The following is a 26,310-nucleotide window of genomic DNA, read 5'->3' on the forward strand; positions in this document are numbered from 1 at the left end:
TGGAGAAACAGGAGACAGCGGAGCCGAGGGAGGGGGAACAAGCCAGGCTTTAATGCCAGCATGAAAAGCCTCCCCCCGCCTGCCACCCCCCAGCCCTTATAAAAAGAGGGAGTGCTGTATGAATAGGAATTAAAGCAGCAACACTATCTGCCCGTGCCCGCCTCTGCCAGCTGTTGCATTCAGCCCAGCTTCCTGTCCCTGTGCCAGCAGCCAGACCTCTGGGACAGCAGCTGGGAGAGCAGGGACAGGGACAGGAGGTCACCCCGGGCTCAGCCTGGCACCTGGCCCAGCCCACAGGTTCTCTTTGATCCCTTTGCAAGGCTCCAGGCATCTCCTGCCCTCTTCCTGCAGCAGCCCAGGGTTCAGCAATGAGGCCACAAACTTCCCCAAACCTTCCCCATAGCAAGAGTGGCTTCAAAAGTACAGGTTTTAAAGAATCTTTCTCTTAGTGGCTGTTTTTCAATAAAAATGAGGCACATGCAAATCATCCCACCTGTCCATCAATCCTTTATCTGCTGCTTTTTTTGAACCTGCTGGCCAATTTTAGTGCTGTGTGAGAGAAGGAGCTGAAATTATCCCTATCAGAAAGCTCCTGGAGACGGCTGGATTGGGATCCTTGGCAGAGGTGGGAGCCAAACCTCATTAGACATCACAGAACCCAGAGGGACAGGAGCAGGAAGGGCCCAGATCAGAAAAAGGGTATTTTTAGACACCCAGCAATTCTTCTGTGATATGCAGATCCACTGGAAATCAGCTTTCAAAAGCTCTTCTGCTCATCTGCTGGGATATTTTAAAAGACTGCTTCCTGTGGACATGGTTTTCCTTTAAGTCCTATTACCATCCTTTTCCCCTCAATCCTAAAGACCAAGGAAAAAGCCAGCACCAGCCCAAATTCTCCCTGTAGCCACAGGCATGGAAGAAAATGTCAAACTCCATGAGCTGTTGGACATGTGTCAGCCCAAGCTCTTCCAGAGGAAGACTCTGGATTTCCTTCTACCTTGGGAAACCAAACATCCACACAACACGAACAGCAGCTCCGGGGAGGAACAGGAACCTGAATTCCAGCATATTCACGGGGCTTCCCAGTTCCCAGATGGCCTCAGCAAACACAGAAATGACCCTGTAGGGTTTGTTCAGGAGCCAGATTGCTGATGGCAAATTTTCCCTGCCGGAACAGCCCACGCCAAATTATCCCAGGACTTTGCTCGTGTGTTATGTACACGAGGGAAGATAAGGAGAAACCTCAGGACAAAGCTGCCATTTGAGAAGCCCAGAGCACTGCTGACCTTCTCCCTCCCCCCTGCACCTCTGCATGTCCATCTCCAGCTTTCCAAGCTTCCCCCTCCCTCCCAGGGGTTCCTGCAGGGAGGGTGGGGATGGAAAAACCACTGGCAGCTAATCCAGCAGTTCAGCAGCTGCCGCTGGCCTTTCAGAGTGTGACGGCTTTCGGGCCACATGCCAAACGTGTCTTAGGTTTTAATCTCCCTCTCAGGTCACCTATCCCCTGTCAGTCAGGCCCTGCTCCCGCGGGGGTGCTGGCACAGATGCCACCAGACAGGATGCACAGCCACTCTGGAAGATTAGCATCAGCCAGAGCCCCCTCGGGGCTTGCTCCTCTTTGCCCCCCCCGGCCCTACATCCTCCCACCTAAATCTGCCTGGCTTTGGGAGCACCTGCTGCAGGAGCTGGGATTTAGGACTTCCCAGCAAGGGCTTTTCCCAGCCCAGTGCAGCGTGGCAGCAGCTCCAGCGAGCCCCAGGGGCTGTCTGCAGTGACCTTGCTGGGACGAGAGCGCTGCTGGTGTGTAAATAACTCCCTGCTGGAAGCCAAGCAGGCAGGGGGGGTCAGAAACCCCTGCCAGCTTTTCCTCACCCCCCAGCCTGTAGCACATCCAAGGCCAGGGCTGCAAAGCTGCTGGCACAGGCTCTCCCTGATGCCCCAGCTCTGTGAGTCTCCTTCAAAGCTCCATTTGCCATTTTTTCCCCTTTCTCCTTGTGCTTCCTCTGGCTGGAGCCAGTGCACAAGTGGGTGAATGTCTCCTGCACAGGGCCAGGGGGTGTCCATGCCCTGCTGCACCCAGAAGAGCCCATGTTCGTGAATCCACGGACATTCCCACCTGAAAATGCTTTGTTCCTGCCCTGTCCCTGTGCATGCAGCTTTGGGAAAAACATTTCCATGGCCAGGATGAAAGCTGGGGGTCTCAGGTGGGAATATCCATGGCCAAGATGAAAATGGGATCACACAGGTGTGTAAGTCCATGGGCAGGACAAAAATGGGATCACACACATGTGAATGTCCAATGGGGTCACACAGGTGCTTAAATCCATGGGGAAGACAGAAATGGGATCACACAGGTGTGAGTATCCACAGCCAGGATGCAGAGTGGGATCACACAGGTGAATATCCATGGCCAGGATGCAGACTGGGATCACACAGGTGAATATCCACAGCCAGGATGCAGACTGGGATCACACAGGTGAATATCCATGGCCAGTTCTCTGTGCAGGACCACCACACACGTGCAGTCCATAAGCACAGCCTTTTATTCTATCACCCACTGCCTGTAATAAATAGTTACATGTCACACTACATGGCTTGCCTGCGACTGACAAAGGTCCTGCAAGGCAGGAGAAGCTATTAGGGGAACAGATTGCTGGAATAAAATATTAAATTTCCACTTATCAATCTCTTTAATGCGCCATAACTCTCATGGAAGCATTCAGCCTTCTCCCTCTGAACAAATTGCCCTCCCCATCAGGGGGCTGGACCAACCCTGTACTTTTCCTCTCTGGGGCCTGGAGGGAAGATTTTGGGTGGCAAAAGCGGGGAGAACAGGGAGACAGAAAGAGGAAAAGCTGCTGCAGGGTTTACTCTGCATCAGCCTTCTGTGTTGTTTTTTTTTTTTTTTTTCTCCCAAGGCTGGCTGCTCACTAGATTGAACTCCATTTATTGCATGCAGCTCTTGAAAGAGGTTTCGTGGTCCACTGACAATCCCTAAATTGCCTGCAAGACCCAAACAAATGTACCTGTAATAGCTGAGCGAGGAGGGCTGAGCCCTCCCCAGCACCGGCTAATCGCTCCTCAGGGAGAGCTGGATAAACATATTCAGATCCCATGAATTATTAAAGGCTTTTTTTTTTTAATGTGGTGCAGGCCTGGCCTGTGGGGTTGGCTGTTAATCCCTCCTTGAAGGGCAGCTGTGGGTGTGCCCTTCATTCCCTCTCATTTAACCTCAACCCCATAACCCAGACCTTTGGGAACCAGCTGAGATTGCAGGCAGGCAGACACCAACCCAACCCCAAAAAATCCTGCCAGCCCCCGCTTCCTCTGCCAGCCCAGGGCTGGTGGAGCCTGAGAACGATGCTCTTTTCCAGTCCTCTGAAAAAAACACCAGGAAAAGAGACAATTCCAAACCCCAGAGGGGGAGCCCACAGCCCCTCACCTCTGGAGGAGCCCGTGCAGGTGAGCTGGTGCAGCCACCCTCAGTGCCACTGTGGTGCTGAGACACATCCAAACGGGCAGGAACCATGAGGAGAGGGCTGTGCCTGGTGCCCCGACACCCCAAAGGATGTGGGGAGGCTGGACAGGCAGAATGACAGCAAGAAATGGACACAGAGGCTATGGAGGGATGGAAAGTGAGGGCCTGTTACTCTCAAAGTCTTCTTCAGTCCCTGCTCCACCTCCTTCTGTGTCTGAGGGCTGAGCCTGGGGGTTTTTAAGCTCTGCTCACTGTTTCAAACGTGCCCCAACCTTCTGGACACTGCGTGGGATGGATTTCTGCTGCCAAAGGGAGTCAGCTCAGTTTGTACCAGGCTCTGCCCCAGGAACACCGAGGTGACAACTCCCCTGGAATGGCCAGCAGCTGATTTTGGCCTTGCCCTGGTTCTGGGTGGTTGGGCAAGGCTGGGCACAAAGGGCTTTGTTCTTCCAGTGCCTTTCCCTGGCACAAGAAAGAGCCCCCAGAGAAATGGCTGTACCAGGAAGAGCTCAGCAGGCAGGGATCCAGGGCAGGAGGTGTGAATGAAAGGCCTGCTCCAGTGATAACGATCATAAATAAATACCGGGTAATTAGCATCTAATTAGCACATCCCATCCATTGACCTCCAAGCACTTGGCTAGAGGAAGATTTAGCCTGGTTTGCCCAAGTTACAGAGAGGGGAGCTGAGGTGCCAAACACGGAGTTATTGCTAATTTTAGCCAAACACGGAGTTATTGCTAATTTTAGCTGCCCAAGACTCGGCTCTGTGCTTGCTCAGCATTTACCACCAGAGAAAGCTGTGGAGGGGGCTGGGGTTTCATCACCCTCGGGTCAGACAACTCCCCAAGGACTGGGGTGGCAGGAGAGGCTCTGACTGCCTCGGGCTGGGCAGAGGAAGAGGTGACAGCCCTGGGAGCCTGTCCTGTGTTCCCCGTGCCTTGGAAGCCCCCAGTGCTCCTCGTTCACCTCATTGCCCATCCTGTTCAGGCTGTTTGCAGCCCAGAGGTCACTGCAGTGTGGCTGTGCCCCATCTCACTGCTCCAAGAGGCACTTCCAGCCCTCCTGAGACCCACCACTCACTGCCTGATAACCCAAATGGCTCCTTTTGCCCCAAAGGAATGGGATAATTGTCCCTTTCCTCCTCTCAAAGCACCCACAGCCACTTATCCCACTTGGTGATGTCTCACAATGTCAGTCTGACTTTCAGAAATCAGGTTAGTGCCATATGTTATTTCTTCTCTCGAAGCTATTTCTTGACACAACTTTCTCTCCCTGACACTACCCAAGCTTGCCCACGTGTCTTTCCCTCCCTCCTGTGGCCACAGGGCTCTGCAGGCCATCAGATTCCTTCTGTCTCCTGTGACATCACAGCATCACTTCCCACTGCCTGCACCCTGGGATGGTGTTCCTCCCTGGAGCGCAGACAAAGCTCCAGCACCCACAGGGATCCAGGTGAGTGAGTTCACAGCAGCACTGCAAGGAGCTCAGATGAAGAATCATGAGAATTGCCCAACACCAGGAACACCAAACACCCTCCTGACCAAGTGACTCATCCATCTCCTGCCTCTCTGGCAGTCCACATCCTCATCCTGCCCCTTGTTCTGATCAATATCTCCCTGACGTGCCTCTGCTGTAAACATGTACAACAATCTCTCTGAATCCAAAGCAGAAGACAAGGAGGGAACAACTCGAATTGGTGTAAGAAAGAAAAAAGACCACAGGAGGAAAGGAGAAAATCCAAAACAAACCAGTGCAACACCAGTACCAAGCCAAAACTCCTCTGCCCCATTTCCCTCAGGAGACTCCCACCCCCAAAAGGCGACGGTGGTGATTGAGGAGATGGAGCTGCTCCCACCTTTGTCTCCCTCCCCACCGTTTTTTCCACGTTGCAGAGCAGCCCAGGTGCTGTCCTACCTGTGACATTGACTTCCACCAAGCCCGAGCGTGTCCCGATGGCGTTGGTGGCCTCGCAGACGTAGGTGCCAGCCACGCTGTAGGACACGGGCCCCTTGAAGTAGATGGTGTTGTTCTGGATTTCCACGCTCCCTGGCAGGGTCCCGTTCGGCCTGGGGGTGACATAAACCATGTTTGACCCCACAGGTGACACCCAGAGGTGACACCAGCGTTCTGGGTCTGTGCTTGCCCTTGGGTAAGTGTGGAAGCTGGAGGTGCTGGCTGGAAAATCCCCATTAATGTAGGCAGGGAAGGGACACAACCTGACCCTGTTTTAGCCCAATTTCCTGTCCATTTAACTCTCCTGATCAGCCAGTGTTAATTTCAACTCGAACTCAGTGTTGGTTTAGAGCCCTGCCCATGTTGGAAATCAGGTAAGTGTGAAACTGGAATAATGCAAAACTAAACCCGGAGATACAGAAAATAAATTGACAAAGGCAGATGAAAAAATTTAAAAAAAGAAACAACCCTGTGTGTTAGGAAAAGACACACATGGCCTGGTTATTCTTAATTATTGAAGCAAAGTAAAGTAATTACTCCTCTTAGGCAATTAAAAATTACTCAAGTAATTCCTTCCCCTCCTCCCAACCCAAATGTGCACATATTGTCAGCAATTTATAAGAAACAAAAGGGAATAACGGGGGTATAATTGGGATTGTAAAGAAGTGCCTAAAAGCATGTATTCTGCATGTCTACCTGTACACATATGTACAGAAAACACAGCTTTTCCAGCTGCATCAAGCCAACAATCCCCAAGCTGATGGAAAAACACCTTAACCATGGTCCTATAGAGCCCTGAACCTACAAAAACAAGAGCACAGGGTGCTCAGAAGGGTGGTGTGGGATGCTCCAGGAGGCTGCTGCCTCCTCTGCCAGCTGCCCTGAGTGCTGCTCATCACCATCCAAATGGGAGGAGAGCAAAAGCACTGCTGGGTTTTACACCCCAGGCACAGAAATAGCCTCAAGTGGCATCTCTTCTGCCTTGGGTGCGTTTTTGCCTCTGAGGCTTTCCTGGAAATGTTGTGAGGAACCCAGAGAGCCTCTTGGAGTTTAAGTCAGACTGGCAGAACCAACAGATGGAGAGAGCTGGGGATGGAGAACTAGGAAAAAAGGCAAGAAAAACAATCCTCTTCAGACTTTCACTTTGAACAGTTTGATCTGGGAAGTGGAATGAGAGAGAATGTGCTCCTTGCAAAGCCATGTTGAGAGCCTCTCTCCTGATGACAAATGCCAGCTGAAAAGAAGAAAGGATCCATTTGATCTTCTTCTTTTAAAGCTACATGAGTGCTTACAGAGAATAAAGAGCAGCAGAGAGAACCACATCAGGTTGTAGCAATTCCCACCTGACTGCCCAGACACCCCTCACTCACTTTTCAAGTCCCTTTCGTGTGTTCAGCCAAAAGCTGGAAACCTGAGGACAAGGAATTGCTGCTGTTTAATGTCAGTCACGTGAGGGGCTGATTCCAGGGAAAGGTTGTTCACACACAGACAAATTTTGTGTCATTTGTGCCTTTTCAAAGTAGGGAAATCCTGGGTTCTCTCCCAGCTCTGCTGTGGAGGCTCTTGGTGGTGCTGGTGACGTTAATCACCTTGTCACATCTCAGCTGCCTCACGTCACCAGGGCAGAATATGACCCCAGCGAGGTGAGAAGGGGAAGTTCTCCCTGGATATTGAGGCTGCACTGAGCTGGCAGCCACCTTCACCACAGGCACGGGGGGTACTTGGGGTGACACCAGTGACACTAATGGGACTGGGCCCTAAGTGACCAGAGGGGGAGCGAGGTGTCTGCAGAGACTCCTTGTCCCTGCTGGGAGGTGACATTTGCTGCTGGCAGCGGGGCTCTGGGGACACTTACAGCTTCCACTCGTAGGTGTGAGCTGGGGGGTTGGCATCAGACTTGCAGATCAGCTTCACATCCTTGCGGTTCAGGAACCAGTTGCCATCAAAGCCCTCGATGGTGACTTCTGGCTCATCTGCAGGGGTGAGGGGAAAGGGAGGAGAGCAGGGGGGGAAAGGAGAGAAAGGAAAGGAAAGGAAAGGAAAGGAAAGGAAAGGAAAGGAAAGGAAAGGAAAGGAAAGGAAAGGAAAGGAAAGGAAAGGAAAGGAAAGGAAAGGATTGTGGGAAAGGGGAGAAAATTAAATAGGAAGAGATGAGGGGGAAGGAGTGGGAGAAGGAGAGAGAACACGAGGAGGGAAAAATGATGGGACAAGGAACGTGAGGGAGTCCAAAAGAGAGAGAGAAGGGGAGCAAAAGGGACATAACAGAGGCAGAGAAAGAAGGTAAGAAAAAGAGAAAACCCACAATTATTCCAAAGCATCCTCTCACCTTTCACTCTCAAAACCAAAACCACAGCCCCACACACACCCCCCTCTCCCCAGAGCCTATCCCCCAGCCATCCCTGAGCAGGGAGCCCCCCCCAAGCTGTGCCAGGCCCCTTACACTGCACGTTGAGGGTGATGCTGTCGGTGAACCTCTCCAGCTGGTAGTTGACCACGCACATGAGCTGCTGGCGGTGCGCCTCGCGGCTGGGCACCAGCCGGTAGCGGCTGATCACCGTGATGGTGCCGTTGCTGTTGCGGATCTCCTGGAACTCCGCCTCCCCCTTCAGCTTCGTGTCCCAGGTGACCGTGCTGGGGGGTTTCCCGTTGGAGGAGGTGCAGGTGGCTACCAGGATCTTTTCTGTCCTGCCAGACTTGGCAATTAGCGGCCTCTTGGTGCCCTCCATCCAGTTGGTGGGCTTGGCTGCAGGGGAGTGCAGAAAGGAGGAGGAGGAGAAAGAGGAGAAAAGGGTGCAAAGGGATGGTTAGAAAAGCAATGCTGCTCTGTTTGCTACATCCCAAGAGCCATCTAACACCACTGAGGCTGTGACAGGGCTTGTGGTGAGTCCAGAGTGTGCAATTTGCCAGCAATAATTCCCATGTAATAATTGCTTTATGGCAGTGCCTATAAGTGCCTTGCACCGTCTTCCTGCATCATTTATGGGGAAACAATGGTGGAGGTGCCCTAAATGCACAGATAATGGAAAGTCAATCCTTTCCTCCCAGAGGTTTTCATCCCTGTGTTAGAAAGGAACTGAAATCGGAGAGAAAACAACTCATGTAGACCTTGGGTGGGGTCTGTTCACTCACAGCCCTGAGCTCCAGGGACAAGCTCTGCTTGAGTTTAGGATCAATCTGTGGCTTCTTCTCTCTTGACAGCCCCAGCTCATTAAAACTCACCACTCCCACAGGGACCTGGTCACTGTTACTGCACCTCCATTAGGAGTGTAGGTGGAGGGAAAAGGGGAACTGAGGCTTGGAAAGAACAAGAGGTGTGACAGCTCAGCTGTCTCAGAACCACTTGCTTTGTTCTCCCTGCTCCTCACCTCTTCCCAGTCACCTTAAAAATCAATCCCAGCTACAATTTACACCCCAAATTCACCCTGATCTCCCAGGACGTGAATCTCAGCTTCCTCCAGCTCTGTTGGACTGGAGGTTCACCCTGCAGAGCCTGCCCAGAGCCTTACCCAGCACGGTGAGGTTCAGCTGCCCTTCCCGGTTGCCGGTTGGGAAAGTGGCAAACTCACAGATGTAAACCCCCTCATCCTCCAGCTCCAGCCGGGACAGCTGGATGGTGCCATCCTTGAAGGAAGGGTTCCGGAAAGTCACCCGCTCCTTGTAGGGGGACAGGATGGACACGCCCATGGCGGGGTTGTAGATGGCCACATTCTGCTTGGTGCCGTTGGTGGCCTTCTGCCACGTCACCTGCGTGATCTTCACGATGGGCAGCGGGTTGGTGAAGCTGCAGTGCAGCACCACGTCCGTGCCGATGAACCCCGAGACGGTGTCATTGACCAAGACACTCTGAGCTTGCAGCCCTGCAACGAAATGACAGCTTGTGAGTGCTCTCAGAAGCACTGTGGTTATTGGGCATCAGGGTCAGGAATTCCTCTATTCACTCCACTTGTTTCACAGAATTCACAGAATGACCAGGTTGCAACAGAACTTCAAGATCATCGAGTCCAACCCAGCCCCAACACCTCAACTCAACCCTGGCACCCAGTGCCACATCCAGGCTTTGTTAAACACACCCAGGGATGGTGACTGCACCACCTCCCCGGGCAGCCATTCCAGAACTTTATCACCTTTCTGGGAAAAACTTTTTTCCTAATATTCAACCTGTATTTCCCTTGGTGCAGCTGCAGGCTGTGTGCTCTGGTTCTGTCAGTGCCTGGAGAAAGAGCCCAACCCCAGCTGAGCACAGCCACCTCTCAGGAGCTGTGCAGAATGATTAGGGCATCTCTGAGTCTCCTTTTCTCCAGGCTGAGCACCCCCAGCTCCCTCAGTCATTCCTCACAGGACTTGTGTTTCCTATTGGCATGGCTGATACAAGAGCAATTTGTGGCTACAGGCACCTTCTGCATCCACCCTCAGCTTCATTCTTGGCCATAAACACCTTCCTCCCACTATGACCAGCCCAGCTCATCATCATCACCCAAAGGCACAAGGCTGGATCAATAACACCTTCCTCCCACTACGACCAGCCCAGCCTAGGGCTCATCATCATCATCACCCAAAGGCACAAGGCTGGATCAATAACACCTTCCTCGCTTTTGTCTTCAGCTCGGGGTGACACTGAGTCAGTTGTGGTAAATATGCAGGGCATGTGTGTCCGCAGGCATGTGAAAGGCCTGATGTTTATCAGCACAGCACATCCCAACATATGCTAACACACACTCAGACATCCATTTAATCCCATTGGAGCTGCAGCAGTAATTAAAGGAGCTGCAAAGACTCAGCCCTCATTTCAGGGCAGCAGTAATTCCCATACGAGAACAACGTTAAGGCACTGCCTCTACACCTTGCATGATCTCCCTCTATCATCCAATTGTTTCTGTGGCCTTTTTGTAACCCCAGAGATGGCTGAATTTAGGAACCTTCCACCCTGATTCTGTGAAGGTGGTCATGAAAAGTGGGAGCTGCAGTCCATGACAGCTCTTCTGTCTCAGTTGATTCCTCCCCTGACAGATGGAGAAAAGTATCTCCCACCAGACTGACCCTGAAATTCATCTTTGCTGCCACTGTGTCTTTTTCTGATCTGTGTGTTTAGAGATAATGCCCTGGTAATTATACAGCCAGTATTTGTATGATAAATACAACAGAGAGGCAAGGTGGGAAGAACGAGAAAAGCGGGTTTTGCTCCCAGCTTCTGGGAGAATCTGCAATTGGATGGATTCTGGGAGCTGGGCAGGAAAGGAAAGAAAGGAATAATAATAAAAAAAGAAAGATAGACAACTCTTTCATGTTCTGTACAGAGAGTGATGAACATGAAAGAGTAATGGAACAGAGAGAGGGGCTGGGGAAAGAAAAATGCAGAGCAAGAGAAACAAGACAGCACCTCCTAACAGAAATGTCACCCTACTCTGTTCTTCCAGGGATGAATGGCTCCCTGTCCAAGGCTAAAATAAACTCCTCAGTGTTGGTCCCCGTGGCAGATGTGCCCTGGGACTTCTCCAAGAGTCTCCTTCCTGCAGTTTCACAGACACACACACGAGTGCAGGCAGACAAAACTCTTCTCCACCCACACTCCACGTTGCCCCCTTGCTCCCTGCCTGCTGTTCCCAGCCTTATCCTAATCCCCACATCTCATCCACACCTCTTCTTTCTCCCTTCTCCTTCCTGTGACCCTGAGGACAAGCCCCAACAACCCAGCCTGGCCACGAGACGCCACCAGCTGACCACAGCCATCAGCAGTTCCAACCGAAACTCGGCCTCCAGAGCTTTGTGTGAACTTGCCCCCTGCTCCCCGAGCCAAGCCCCACACCCCAGCACTGCAGCTGGGTGCTCAGGAATGTTTTCCAGAGCTTCTTACAGCCACAGCAAAGCGCTGGTGCCCTCAAGTGCCTGCACGCACGAAGCCACTGTGTCCTCTGGGGCTGGCAGGGTGCACCCTTCCCCTCCCAGCACAGCCAGGGCCATCTCCCCCACAGTTTTCCCTCCACAAAGCAGAGGGTAGGGATGTCCCCACTCTGAGAAAGACATCTGGACCATGTTTCCCCTCTGGAGAAGGATGTCCCAAGCAGCAGGACACAGTGGAGGACTTTTTTGCCACCAGCTCCCAAAACATCCTCCTTGATGAAACGAGGGCACAGGCTGGGTTTAGATGAGGCCACGCTGGGATCTGAGGGAAGAATGGGTGCACAGGGGAGGGGGAGATGTCTCCACCATGCTGTGCAGCATATGCTGCTCCTTCCACCCCGGAGGTGAGCGAGCCTCTTGCAGCGTTGCCCACACCCGCCGAGGTGAGGAGCAGCTTTGCCAAGCAGTCTGGCTCGGAAGGCTCCAGAGCCTCCCAGGAGCGTGTGGGAGCTTGCTGGGGAGCACTTCAATCACGTAGCCAGGGCCTTGGGAACGGCCCAGCCTGGGTGGGTGTGCTCAGCACTCCCTCAGCTCCCAGGGCCGGGGGAGCGCGGAGTCATCAGCGCCTCTTGCACCAAGGGCTCGTGCCCCCAGCGGGGCCTGCCCGGGGCTGGGGCGCTGGCACAGCTGGCTCTGCTCCCCACAAGAGCTGGCTGTGCTCCCCACAAGCTCCCTGACCCCCCACGGGGCCCAGCGGGGCCCTTTGAACCGGCATTTCCACGCCCCAACAAAGCGGCCCCGTCCGCCAGCGCAGGAAGTCACGGCTCAGCGTCTGCTCTGGTGCCCGCGAGCAGCGGAGGAGCCAAACTGCAGACAGGAGAGGGTGGAAGCCACCAGATTCTCCTCAGAGTCACCCCTGCAGGGCTGGCAGTCCCTCTTGGCGTGAGCACTGCTGAAGGCCGTCACTGATGGGCAACAAAGATGTGCCTCTCGAATGAAGATAAAGTCAATCAAGCTGCAGCCATTCCAGCAGGGAATCTGATGGATAGCACAGGGGAGGTCAGCCCAGTCCCTCACTTCATCCATCATCACTGTGCCCTTCCTTTATGCTGTGATTTCCCTGCAAATTAATGAACTGACCCTTTTAAAAATCAAGTTATTTATCTTGACCTTGAGCAGCAGCAACAATTCCCAGTTCTACCCTCCCCCTGCCATGGGACCCATGCATCAAAACGGGCTGGGCTTGGACATAAACTGGAGAAAAAGTGGATTTTGGAGATGATAAACCTGATCTTGAGCCCACAATGGTCCTGCAGAACCCTCCTGTACCCAGGTGTCAAGAGCCAGACTCCTGGCCAGGGAAAAAGCTGGTGCCAGTTGAGTGAGGACAGCCTGCCAACAGCCAAATGTTGCCAAGGCTGGGATTCAGGCCCTTACACGCAGCAGCCTTGACAAAAACACATTCCAAACTTTCTCGAGGCTCCAGGGGAAAAGGGAAAACAAAAAAATAACACCCGGCAGAAGAAATAACAAAACAAAACAAACAAAAAAACACCCTGAAAAACCCCAAACACAGCGCGGAAATCGCGTTTCCTTTCCAGGTGACTGAACAACTCTTTTGCAAGACAGGAAAAACTCTCTCTGTTCCACTCATCCAAGCTTTAAATCAGGAAAACAACGCACCCATTCTGCTCCAGGAGCACCCACACCTCGATGCAGAGATGAGGAAGGGGGACAGATGGGGGAGAGGGGTTTGGGAGGTTGCTGGATCAGCTTCCCATCCTAAATCAGAAGCCAGAGGGCAAACTTGGCTGCTGCCATGCTCTGGAGAGCGCTTGTTTGCAAGGTGACTGAGCTGGGCTGGCGGGCCTTCCCTCGCCCCGTTACACACTCAATAATTCATCAGGGCAAATGCATAGATAATTGATGGCAATGAGCACGCACGGCCGGCAGAGGAGGAGAAAATAAAATCACTAATCAGCCTCTGGAGAGGTTTGAACATATTCAGCTGGATGTGTGTGTGTGTGAAGTGCTGGGATTGGCCGCGTTTCTCCTTTGCTGAACGATCCGCGTGGTTGGAAGGGCAGGGAGAAAGCTTGGGATGAATCCTGCCATTTTCACAGCCCAGATCTCCCGGTGCCCACCAATCCATGCTGGCACCTCCCAGGGGCAGCCAGCACCCGAGCAAGGATTAGCTGGATGGGTTGCAGCTTGCCCATTTGAATTTTATTCATTAGTTTTGTGGTGTTATTTTTTGTCATGGACCAAAAAGGGCTCAGCCGTGTGCCAAAGACGTGTTGGTGCCAAGACCTCATTAGTGCAGGCCTCGGAGATCCTACTCCTCCACCTTGGCCTCTGAAGTGGTTTGTGTTGATGCCTTTCCCCACGATCCCAAGCCCAGATATTCACCGAGGCCTCAGGGGCTCCGTGCACAGCTCGGGGTGCCCTGAGGCACGAGGGCTGGAAGGAAGGTCTGCACTCCCTGGGTGTCAGGGGCATTGGGACACAGCAGAAGTGGCAGGTGGTGGCTCTTGGAGCTGGAAACCCTTTTTCCTAAAAGCCCAGGAGGTGCTGTTCCAGCCAGGCTCCCACACTTGCAAATCAGGTTCTTGCTCCCCCGTACAGAAAGCTCTGGAAATGATCTCCAGGCTCTGGGTGAGCTCTGTCACAACCTCACTCAATGCCTCTTTGTTAAGAGCCATGTGAACTCCACTCTGCTTTGCACAACCTCGCCTCTGCTGAGCCTCTCACCAATTTCTCTCCCTCCTGTTCCCTGATACTCATCTCCCCCCCAGGGCACTGAAACAGCCCTTGGCAGAGTGTGATGAGCCACCCTTCGGTGTGGCAATATCATGACTGATGCAGTTGTCACAGGGATCGCTCCTGATTCTTAGTCACAGCAGCTGGGATCTTACAGAAGGATAAACCAATGCATCACACTTCAACCTGCACAAAGTCCCACAAAAGGACCTGATTTTGGGACAGCACCGTGGCCATGGCAATCATGTCCCATCCGTGGTCCTGTATCTCTCACAGACACTGCAAATTTTCCATGAAGGAAAAGTGGGATGGAACAGGAGCCCAAAACTTTCCACTTGGTGGCATTTCAATATTTCTCTCCTGGTGTTTCTGAACGCTGAATCTTTCCAAAGGTCTGAAACACAACTCCTGTGGGGCAGAGCCTCCAGCAGCCCAAAGGAACATCCCAGGTGTGTCAGGCAGGGTGGGAAACACAGGAGAAAAGATCCTAAATCCCAGCAGGGGAATTTCAGGTGGCAAGAAGCAAAGGTGTGAAGTGGCGCTTGGCCAAGAGGTTGGGGTTAGTACCTCTGCTCTTGCCAGGGAGCCTTTGCATTGATTGCCAGGCATTTAAATCAGGATTGTGCTGCTCTTCCAAGAGCACAGGGCCTGCCTCGCCCTGCTGGGAGCCCATTGCAGTGAAGGAGTGGGCTCCAGTGAGTCAGTGGGCTCCAGTGAGTCACCCCAGGCCCTTCCTGTGGCAGCACTGGAGGCCTCTCTGTCATCCACTGATTCACTCCTGCAGAGCCTGAGCACCACAGGGATTGTAAAACTTGAGTTTCCAACACAAGGGGAGGGGGAGCCTTAGAAGGAAGATGAGAGAGATGTGGCAAGATTATAGCTCCAGGTGACATGGCTGCACATGAAAGGCCTGAGATAACATGGGGATGGGGTGGGGGCACCCCAAGAGAGAAACTGCACGCCCAGGCATCCCTTCCCCCTTCCCAGAGGGAGCTGGGAGAGATTTACGGGAGCTGTCGGGAAATGGCATCATTGTACAATGGCCTGCCTGGCCCTCAGCCAAATAAATCCCTCTCAAAAGAAAGGACTGGGCTGGGCTTTGGCTTGTAAATGGGAAACACGGGGTCCTCTCCTCGAGGTCACTGGTTCAGACCCAGATCCAGCCCATGGCAGCAGGGCAGAGATGATTTTATCCCAGCACCAGTCAATGGCTTGCATCGAGCGAGGTCTCCAGCCAGGCCATCACTGGCTGCCTTTGGGATAAAGCCTTCTCCTGCCTGTGCAGGATTTTCTCTCTGGATAAATGGAGCACAAAGCAGCCTCAGGAGCCCCTTGAATGAAAGCTCTTCCCCAAAGGGCCTCATCCATCGATGCTCCACTTCTTCCCTGTTACACTTTGGGAAATCTGGTCACTGAGCCACGGCTGGGATTCACACACAGGCCCCAAGCAAGAGCAAGGCCATGCTTGTCCCAGTGCTCTTGTAGAAAGAGATAAAAGAAAAGCAGAGGCCAGGGTGGGATGGGCCATGGATTGAAGAGACAGGGACGACCACCAGACTAGACCACGAGTTTTTCAACTTTGCAAAGCTCCAGCCAGGAAAAGGGCTGCGAAGCAGAGGAGTGGGATGGGAACAGCAACCTGCCTCTGCTCCCAGCTCTCACTCCCTGCCGTTCCTTCCCTGGCTTTCTCACAGCTGCTTTGCTTCACCCCCCAAGTCACGGGGAGGGGAACATGCCCCATGGCAAAAGCAGGGAGGCTGGCAGAGCAGGGCTGCTGCAGAAAGAGCTGACACAGCACTGGGAAAGGCCTTCCTGCAATAAAGCTCCCAAAGCCCATGCTCAGCAACAAAGCACAAAGGCTCGGTCGCCCGCCCCGGCGCGCTCAGCTAATCCAGCGCCAGCTCCCACACACCTGAGCACACTCAGCCTGCCCCGTGCCCCAGCCTGGCCACTTGGCTCATTCCCCCTCTCCTTCTGGGCTGGATGTGACTCCAGCTCCTTCCTCAGCTCTTTTCCTGCTGTGTGTTCTTGCTCCCACCTGTCCAGCGCCTTGTTTCACAACTCCAATCTCCTTTGTCCTGCAATTTCCACATCGCATCTCCTTCCCTCCCCACTGCTGTGATAGAACACGGCGTGTTTTGTTCACTACTGTCTCTGGGCTTGCCTCTCCAGCTGGTCAATGCTTGTGCCGTTCTTTGATGTGCCCTCCTTCCATTGTAGCCTTAAACATCTTCCCATCCCTTTTGTGTCTCCACCACCACACCCCAGGCCACTCGCTTGCCTCTGCTCATCCCCAGCCACTTTTCCACCAGTGGATATGTCCAGGATGACATTCTGCACTAAGAAAAGCAGGCAGCTGGCCAGGCAAAGACAAAGAACCAAAAATCCAAGACTCTTCTCTCTGGAATCATCTCACTGCCTGCCAGCAAGGAAAAAAACCAAGGTCGTTTTGCTTACCAATTCTAACCTGTAAGCAAAAGAAAGAGGACCACAAGCAGAGCCAATGCTTATTTGGTGGTTGGGTGGGGAAGAAAAGCTGGAAAATCAAGTGTGGAGGAAGGGAAAGAAGCTGGAGCTTTGAGAAGAGGGAAGCTAATTAAGCTGAGACTGTCCTGAGACGTTATCTTGATGGGCTAAGTCCCCAAATGCACACGAGTGTTTTCTCTGCTCTGCCTCTTTCTTGGACTTCCTTGTTGCCTTGGATATTGTTCAAGGAGTACTGGTCCAGTGCTAAATCTCCTCGCTATTAGAGCTCTCCAGGTGCTAAGGAGGAGGGATTTAATGAGGAGCTGTGAAGAGGGGATCAAGATAGTAACCCATGGAGAGCCTCATTTCCGAAATGAGGGAACTTGAGACTGAAGAGATTCAATAAAAACAAAAATAAACTTGATGGCACAGAAAAACGGGAGAACATCAGCTCCTTCCTCCCCTCGCTGGTCTGTGGGCTCGGAGCTGGAGCAGGAGCAGGAAATGGGGGAGCTCTCAGGGCTGGAGCAGGGAATGACTCACTCGCCTCCACAATGGGAACGGGACAAAGCCGAAACTCTGCTGACTCAGGCGTGACTTCAGCCCGGGGTTAATAACTGGCAGCCTCCTCTGGCTGGCCCCAGCAGCCAATTCCCTCTGTCCCCACTCAAACCAAGCCTCTTTCATCAGCATAGATGCCCGGTCACAGGAAATTATCAAAGATCCAAACGCTGGTCTTGTGTCCAAAACGTGGTGAGAAATGCAGCCCTGCCAAACCCCGCTGGTGCTGGCCAGCCCTGTAATTCTCATGGAGAAGATCAAAACTCTGACTTTCTTATAGTTGAAATGTATGTTTAACAGTCACAGCTTTCTGCCTGTGGTTTTGCTTTCCTCCCATTATCTCTCAGGATATAACATATTGTTGATATCTCAGTATCTCCCCAAGTTAAAAAGAAATGTTTCCTCCTCTCGCAAGCAGGAATGCCACTCTCTGTTCTTCTGTAATTTGTTTCAAAAGACAGAAACAAGCAAGTTTTTTTGTAACCAGGAGAATGTGATATATGTTCTGGTGGCTGACAAGTAGGGAAAAGCTTTGCAAACAAGACAAATGCAAACATGGCACCAACAGATGCAATGGACAGACACCCTTCGCTGGCTCCCTGCCTGTGATTTCTCTTTTAATGTGCTTTTATCTTGCCCTAGAGATATCTCTGCAGGGAAATGGGAAAGACTCAGACCTCCCAACTTTGTCTGGGTTGTTTAAAGATTCCTGCACATGAACAACAGCCCAGAAAGAACAGCGAGCACAAATAACCCCAAATTCAGCGCTCTGCTTGATTTCCAGCCTGCTGCTGCTCAGCTTTCTTATCATCAAGCCCCTGTGTAAGGAATTCCTACAAATTTCAAATTTTATGGTCTCCACAGAGCAGAGGCAGACCCAGCTCCAGCCCTACCTGGGCCCCATCCGCAGGAATCACTCTGCATATTTATGGAGAAAAGCTTTGCATCTTCAAAAGGCTTTTCAAACAGCAACTAATTAATCCTCCAACACCCTGAGAGGCAGGAAAGCCTTATTACCCCTGCTTTCAGGGGTGGGGAAATCAGAGGTGCTGAATGACAAAGAGATGTGCCCAGGGCCACCCAGGCAAGCACCGGCAATCTCACCCGGCTGGAGGTGCAGAGGATGTGCAGAGGATGGTGGCAATTCTCACCTGAGGAAGCAGGGATGGAGGTTTTTTTTTTGTGGGGAGGCCCCGCACCCCAGCCACCCCTGATGCAAATGGCAGAGTCACCCTCATTTCCATGGCTGAGGAAAGCGAGGGAGATGAAGTGGAAAATCCATTTAGTAGGCAGAGTGTGGAAACCTAAACATTGCCCAGGTAAGAGCTGCACTAAAGGTTCTCAAAATGTGGCTCACGGTTTTTGCCTGTAACCAAATCTTGGAGATTTTGTGCTAAGGACATGCCAGAAATTAGGAGAGACTGAGGCTGGGGGTGAGTGTGCCATTCACCCTCTGAGCAAAGCCAGCCCCACTTTTCTGAAATATCCCACATGCTGAGAAGGAGGGGGGTTAGATTGGATTTTAGGAAGAAATTCCCTACTGTGAGGGACTGAGGTTTGTCAGAGAATCTGTGGCTGCCCCATCCCTGGAAGTGCCCAGGGCCAGGCTGGATGGAGCTCTGAACAACCTGGGAGACGGAGAAGTGTCCCTGGGGTGAAATGGGATGAACTTTGAGGTCCTTTTAACCCAAACCATTCCGTGACCCCCGTGCTGGGTGGAGATGCAGCTCTCCCATCCCAGACTCCATCCAGGCTGTCTGAGGAATGATTGCTGGGCTTAGAGGGGCCTGCAAGGGCCAGGACTGTAAACAAGTGACAAGACCACCCATTAAAGGCAGGCCGAGCATGGGGAGGGGGAGGAAAGCAGGGAGGGAGGGTCAGAGCCCAGCAGGGAGACCTCCCAGCACGGGTCATGCTCCCTGCCCCATCCTCTGGGGTGCCTGGGCTTTGCTTTCCTGGGAGACCAACACAGGTACAGCCCCTCTTCCCTGCCCTGAAAGGTGAGGGCTGTCAGCAAGGGCTCAGAGAGACCAGAGCAGAGGGCAAGGCAGGAGGAGCAAAGAATTCTGTATAAAAAAAAAGATTATTTGTCCTGCAGAGAGGAGTTCACAAACTCCCATTTCCCTCTGGACACCTCTCAGTGGGGGCTTTGCTCCTTCTGCTGAGTTAAGCGGGGACTTAGACACAAAAGTTGTATCTCCTTAGTGATTGTAATGCAGTGAGGGACACAGGTGAGCTTCCAGGAAGAGAAATTAAAGACTTCTCCACGCCTGATTATCCCACTCTCCAGCAGGGTGGCTTTGTGCTTCCAGGTAGCCCCAGGGAGGAGCTGGGCTGTGCTACAACACTTAGGGGAATTTGATGACAAATGTCCCTCAGGAGGTGGAGTGACACCAGTGCTGAGTGCCTCAGTGCCCAGGGACAAGGGTGTTCCTTCAAACACGACCTTCAACACCTTTGGGGGCCTCTCTCAGAGTGTTTCACTTTAATTCCAGGAAGATTGGGATCCCCACAGCTCTGGCAGGCCTCAATCCCCGTGGCAGGCTGGAATCACACATTTACCCTAAAACTGTTCCCCCAGTCCTGATCCATGAGAGACAAGGCAAGACCAAGAGCAATCAGCTCCTGGTGGAGATCCACGCACAGGCAGCAGGATGGAGCAAGCCAAGAGCCAGCTCCCCATTCCCAGCCTGCTGCTGGAGAAACCAGGCCTGGATTCTCAGGGTTAAACAGCTCAGCTGGCCTTAATTGTCAGATTTTATTGACTTTCATGGTGATTTCATTGACTTTTGTTCAACTCCATCAGCACCAGACTCCCTGTTTCCTTCTCAGGGAGCAGCAAGCCATGTGCAGAAGGATGTGGAAGCCAGATGGATTTTGCTGTGCCACTGGGGAGAGCTCCAGGGAGTCATCCTGCTCTTCCAAAGACCAGGAGGTCAACTGCTCTCAGGGGACTCCTGTGTGCTTTGTCTCAGCTCAGACTGGAGGCTGCCACAAAAATGGAAAGCATGCTATAAAAAAATAACCAGAGCTGGTGGAAAATTTTCCAGCACAGCATATTTTTCTGATGGAAAAGTGTCACTTAGTCCAAGCCAAAACCATCTACTGGAACGTGCTGATTTTGGCAAAAGTCTATCAAAAAAAAAAAAAAAAAGCCCTTTTGATAAGTTTGAAATGGTTTTTCCTTGTGGAATCCCATTTCTTTGAAATGGCATTATGGTAAAACAGCGACCAGGAGTGCAGCCAGGATGGGATGCTTTGGTTGCCATGGAATTGGGGGCATTTTGGATGAAGCCAGGGCAAAGTTTTCTTTTGAAATTTCCCTTCTGTGGAAGGTTTCAAATGACAGCCACAAAGCAGAAGGAGACCTCCCTCTGAAACTCCCAACATGCCCACTCTGCCAGCCCATCGTGCCTTAGTCATCCCCACGGGTGACCTTTCCAACAGCTCTCCCCCCCAAACACAAATCACCTCCCTGTGCCTCTCCCCACCTTCAGGCTCTGATCCATCTGGGTTCATCCTCTCCCGGCTCTCATCCCACCCTGGCCCTGGGTCAGGAGTTTTCTGGGGGCTTGGGCCAGCCCTGCAAGCTGTGTGGGACCCACAGCCCCGCTCCATCCCCTCTCCCTGTGCATTCCCTGTCTGCTCCTCCTTCCTGACAGACGGATTTGCTCCCACCCTGCACCTGCCTGCTGTGCCCTCCTCCTCCTCCTCCTCCTCCTCCGTCTGCTGCTTGTGCCTTTCCACTCTCTAGCAACTCCAGGGGAGGCTGGTTGAGAGAACTCCTGTTCCTTTCACATTTGGGGGCAAAAAAGAGGGGGAGAGAGGGAGAGAGGGAACACAAACCAGGCTATTACGTTTTTGAGCAGACATGACAATATGGACACAGTTCCTCCAGAACATTGTGCATATTTTAAGACAGACTTTACCCCAAAAATGTCAGCCAGCTCTCCTGGTGGGAGGAAGAATGAAGGAATGAAAGGGTCCTCCAGGTTTCCAGCAGAACTTTTATCTTGGGAAAGCTGGAAACTCCTGAGCACCTTCCCCAGCACAGCGTGCTGCTTCCCAAGGGCTGGAGCGAGGAGAGGTGCTCCAAAACACCCCATTTCCCACAGGAGCAGTTCTGTCCTCCCTCAGGGGAGTGCCCAGGGTGGGGGAAATGGCTCTGGAGACAAACACTGGAGGCCTGGATGGGAGCTGGGCTGGGCTTTGAGGTTGTGGACTCTCCATCCCTGGAAATGTCCAGGGCGAGGTTGGGTGGGACTTGGGGGAAGCTGTCCCTGCCTGTGGCAGGCGGTGGAATTAAATGGGTTTTAAGGTCCCTTCCAACCCAAAGCATGCTGTGACTCCATGCCTTGACCTCCCATGCCAGGAGGAGGAGGAACTGTGCAGAAGGAATCCCAAGGAGGGACACGAGAACTCCTCCTCAGAAGGGTGGGACCAGCCTGGCCGTGGCTCCCCTCGGTGCTCCACCACCTCTGGACGTGGCAGCTGGGCTGGGGTGGTTCCCAGGCTGCAGTGTCACTTGTTTGTCACCCCTGCTTGAGCTAAGGACTGCTCAGAACCACCTTTACTTGTTGCTTAGGGAGCAGAGTGGCAGAGAGAACACAGCTGGATGCTTGGCTACCTGAAGAGATGGATGGGAGGATATAAATAGCTAATGGAAGAGGAAAGAGGACAAAAAGTCCCGTTTCCAATCTGGTAAAAAAACTGACCAGAATAGTAGCGGAGGAAGACTTCCAGAAATAAGCATGTGGGGATTAAATGAATGGAAAATGAATTAAAAGAGAAGACAGGGAAAAGAGACCAAAAGGAGATTCTGAACCTGTTTGAAGAGTAATTGTCCCATCTTGGAAAAAGAGTTTATGTCACCTGGGTGCCACAAACCCTCCAGTTACTGGAAGTAACTTCAGAGTGACAAGAGGCAGTGGACAAGGAAGATAAGTATGCAGATAAATGTCATTAACCCCTGTTAGTGCAGGGCTCAGAGAGTTCAAAGGCTCAATCTGCAGTGAAGGATGGAGGTCACAGGAATTGTCTGGATGTCAGTAAAAACTCTGAGAGGAGGCAGCTGAATAAACCAAAAGTTTCTTGCAGGCTTGGGAGCCTCCTGTTTGTGATGGTGTCACAACACCAGGGCTGTGACAGCAGACCAAGAAGGGGGAGAGGAGATCAATCCAAGTGTGCCAAGGTGGGTTCTGCCTCTGGGGTAAACAGAGGCAGCAAACAGAGCACAGAGGACGAGAAGGATGTGCCCCAAAGGGAAGGGAAGAGCCTTCCTCGAGGGGAGGGACACACCTTCCTCGGGAGAGATCCCATCAGGGACAAACAACAGCCCTGAAAAGGAAAATAACAGGCTCTTCTCAGGGCGAGCTGAGAGGGAACCCAGTGAGATCCTCAAGGCTGTTCCCAGCCCTGGGGGCTATCCAGGCCCCACAAACACCCAGGCAAGGATGGGGACATGCTGTGGATGTCCCCAAGGGAAGGACTCAGACAGGGAAGCAGCACAAAGCCCAAGAGGAAGAGGAAGTTTACAGCTGTCCTCAGAAAAGTCAGCGTGGCCTTTCCTCTCAGAGCTTCCACATCCCCTGGGAAAGCACAACAACTCATCTGCAAGTCTGCACAGAGCCCTTTGGGAGCTGGAACCTCGGGCCTGACAACTCCGTGGCAAAGTGTGAATCCAAAGTAATTGCACTGTTTGCTCTGGGAATACTCCAGATACACTTGGCATAACAGAGGAACACTCAGAATTCTCTCCTTGTAGGATCTACAAACCCCCTCTTTCTTTACATTTTCTCTTCTCCCTTCCTTCTTTCCACTGCAGTGATTTTAGAAAAAGGCTTTTGAGTTTCTGCCTTCCCTCTCTGCCCGTGTAATGAAATATTTTATCCTCCAAACCTGCCTTGCAGAGAGGGGGATCTCTGGAGCAGACACTGAGGGCAGGGTCCCTTGGGCATGGAGACAAACGAGCTGCAGGCAGCTGCTGGGGCTGCAGGGTTAAGCCATTTTAATTACCTGCAAACAGCACCAGCCAAGGAATGGCCAATGTGCAAAGCAAGCCCTGCTGTCCCAGCGGGGCTGGGATGTCTCACCAGGCTCCTGCTGATCCTCTGTTAGATTAAATTCTTGGCTGAGAGCTGCCCTAAGGTTTTATTATGGCGGTGGGGATGAGCTCCCTGCACCCATGTTTGGGCTGGGGCAGTGCCTGTGCTCCCAGAGCTGTGCAACTGCAAACCTCACCCCACTGCCAAACCCAAGGAACTCCAGCAGGGTTTGAAGCTGTTGTTTTTCCATTCCTAACACAGCAGAGACGCAGATCCCTCCTCTCTATCTGTCCCCATCCCACCAAGCCCTTCCCAGCTCCCAGCAGTTCCCCGTGGTCCCCTCATATCCCTTCATCTTCCTCAGATGCCCACAGCAAACCCAAGGGAAGGAAAATGGTGTTTGGGTGTGTTTCTGTGTGGGCAGAGGGAAGGAACAGATCTTTCCCAAGGGGCTCAGATGGGAGCCAGGGCTGAGCAGCAGCTCTCCCCAACCAGGGATGGCCTTTTGGCCATCCTGGCTTTGTGTGAAGGCCTCTGAGGCTATGGCAGGGCTCCTTCCCAGCAGGAATGTGGCAAACTGTGCCTAAACCCCCTCTGCCTCCTTCCCAAACTCTCCACAGGGCAGCTCAAGCTGGTCCAGGGAACGCTGTCCCCTTCCAGCTGCACAGACCTTCTTGCTTCCCTGCCTCCATCCCTTCTCCCCCATGCCTGCAGGTACTGGGAAAGCCACAGCTGCTCCCACGGGACTCAGGGTCCCCATTCCGGCCGTTTCCCTTGCCCTGGTGCATGGGAAGCCGCGCCCTGACCTCTTCCAGCTCCGACTTGCTTTCCCAAATTGGGCCGGTTTTGGGCAGGACGTGCCCGGACCTGCCACCTCCTCCCCAAGCCTTTGAAGGCAGCCACGTAGGCAGCTGCACCCCGCAGACTTTCGTGTGGAAAAGCCACAAATCCCTGAGTCACCTGCCTCCAGCCTGTGAAGGCTCCTGTTCCCTCTCTCGGTGGGACAGACAGGCCCAGGACAGCAGGACTCCCTTCCCAAGAACTCCTGGGAAGGCAGGATCCTGTGCCAGGCTTGGGAGCAGGGTTTTGGACTCAGGATGGGAGAAGGGAGAATTTTGTGCAGGATTTTGGACCTCAAAGTGGGAGAAGGAGAGATCTCAGTACAGGATTTTGTACCTCAGGATAGAAGTGGGGCCTTTGTGCAGGATTTTGGACTCAGGATGGGAGAAGGGAGAATTTTGTGCAGGATTTTGGACCTCAAAGTGGGAGAAGGAGAGATCTCAGTACAGGATTTTGTACCTCGGGATAGAAGGGGGGCCTTTGTGCAGGATTTTGGATTCAGGATGGGAGAAGGGAACACCTTACTACAGGTTTTTGGACCTCAGGATAGAATGGTGGTCCTTTGTGCAGGATTTTGGACTCAGGATGGGAGAAGGGGGGGTCTTTTGTGCAGGATTTTTGACCTCAAAGTGGGAGAAGGGGACACCTTAGTACAGGATTTTGGATTCAGAATGGGAGAAGGGGGGTTCTTTGTGCAGGATTTTGGATTCAGGATGGGAGAAGGGGGGTCTTTTGTGCAGCCTGCTGTGAGAAGGGGGAAGGGGACAGGGACTCCTGGTGCCACAGCAGAGAGCCAGAGCAGATGGCTCCCTGCAGGGCAAGCCCCAAGTCAGGGGGCTCTGGTGTTCTTCAGCCTCAGCAAAGGAATCTGCCTGCTTGGGGGGTTCTCTGTGCTCAGCACTGAGCCATTTCCCCCTTCCAGGGAGCCCCTGTCCCCCTCAAACCCACTCCCATCCCGTTCCCCCGCTCTCCTTCTCCCCCAGTGCTCCCCGCAGCGGGTGAGGGTGAGCTGGGTGTGGGATTGAGCCACCTGACAGGCAGGGCACAGAGCAGGGTGTGTGCTCAGGGAACATTTCAGGGGAGAGGAAACACGTGTTCCAAGGACACAGGGAACAAAACCCTCCTGGATTTCCGCAGCCCCGGCTCCGAATCCCCCACCAAGGCCATTTGCTCAGCCAAAGGGACAATGGGACTTGACATAAACAATCCCATAGGATCAGCACATGGATACCCAGCCTGCCCCCACTGCTGCCTCGCCTCCCCCTCAGCCCAGCTGAGGCCAGCAAGACACAATGTGTAATTAGGTTAATGAGCTAAGCACGGATTTTAATTGGGATTCCCCGATTTGCCAGTCTATCTCCTCCTTTTGTTTCACTGCTGGTGCAGGTTCCTAAAAGCTGCCCTTACTAAAGGCCCTGATATTAGAAAGGTCTTACGGATCTTTAATTGTATTTAATCATCGAGGTAATTAATGATCCTTGAGCAAAATGGAGATTGCATCTAGAGTAGTTCCAGTCTTGCCCTTTAGCATCTGCTGTGTCTGGGCACAGGAATTCTGCAGGCAGGAGGAGACGGGTTCACACAGAGCCAGACAAAAGGATGGAAGAGAGAGGAGAGCAGTGGGGAGAGAAGGGATTGGGGGGAAAAGCACATTGGAAATGGAGAAGGAGCTGAGGAGAAGAGAGGGAAGCAGGGAAAGGGAAACAACGCCATTCCTTCTCCTCACAGACAGGAGCTATCCAATTCCAGAGCCTGGAGTGTTGGCCCAGGGGGGATGGCTGGTTGTTCCCTGTGTCCCCACACTGGACAGCCTTGACTCAGACAACTCCCACGAGACAACCACCAGCTCCTGCTGCTCCCCTTCTCCACTCCTTCCCTCCCTCTGGCACCGTTTCACACCCCTTTTTTCTCAGGGAGATGTTCCCAAAGTTCAAAACCTTGAGCTGGAACAGTGGAGAGGGGGAGTGATGGGCAGCAAGTCCCAGCATGTCCCCTCTCTCCCGGCCACAAACCCTGCACCTCCCATCCCTGCTGCCAACCCCTCCGCTTCTCCCAGAGCACAAACAGAGCCTGTCCAACCAGAATCGGGGCTGCCTGCTCCAACTTGCCCCAGAAAGGCAGATTTAGTGAGAAATGTCACAGGCAAAGCAGCAGCAGGGACGTGGAATCAGCCCCTGCATCGGAGCTGTCCTGAACACAGGGATGTGTGCTGGAGGGGGCTGTGCTGGCTTGCTGGGGAATGTCCCCTGGCTCCCAGCCCCAGTGACCAGGGACAGCTCAGCCCAGGAAAGGCACTGCCCTCCCCTCCTCCAGCCCCAGCGAGGCTGAGGGCAGGACAGTTGCACAAATTGCACACAAAGCACTGCAGCC

General features: G+C 52.9%; 1 protein-coding gene across 2 annotated transcripts in view; it reads right to left on the minus strand.

The window, feature by feature from the left end:
- The window catches only part of NECTIN1 (nectin cell adhesion molecule 1), a 94,069-nt gene that overhangs the window by 41,485 nt on the left and 26,274 nt on the right, over window positions 1-26,310 (minus strand). For both annotated transcript variants that reach the window (XM_039722009.1, XM_039722010.1), the window contains exons 2-5: window positions 8,938-9,288; window positions 7,872-8,174; window positions 7,287-7,404; window positions 5,393-5,544 (exon numbers count right to left, since the gene is read on the minus strand). In XM_039722009.1, the coding sequence (XP_039577943.1) occupies window positions 5,393-5,544; window positions 7,287-7,404; window positions 7,872-8,174; window positions 8,938-9,288 (924 nt within the window). The remainder of the gene's footprint in view (window positions 1-5,392; window positions 5,545-7,286; window positions 7,405-7,871; window positions 8,175-8,937; window positions 9,289-26,310) is intronic.

The sequence above is a fragment of the Passer montanus genome, unplaced genomic scaffold (assembly GCF_014805655.1).
Source record: "Passer montanus isolate IOZ18808 unplaced genomic scaffold, ASM1480565v1 scaffold47, whole genome shotgun sequence".
Lineage (NCBI taxonomy): Eukaryota > Metazoa > Chordata > Aves > Passeriformes > Passeridae > Passer > Passer montanus.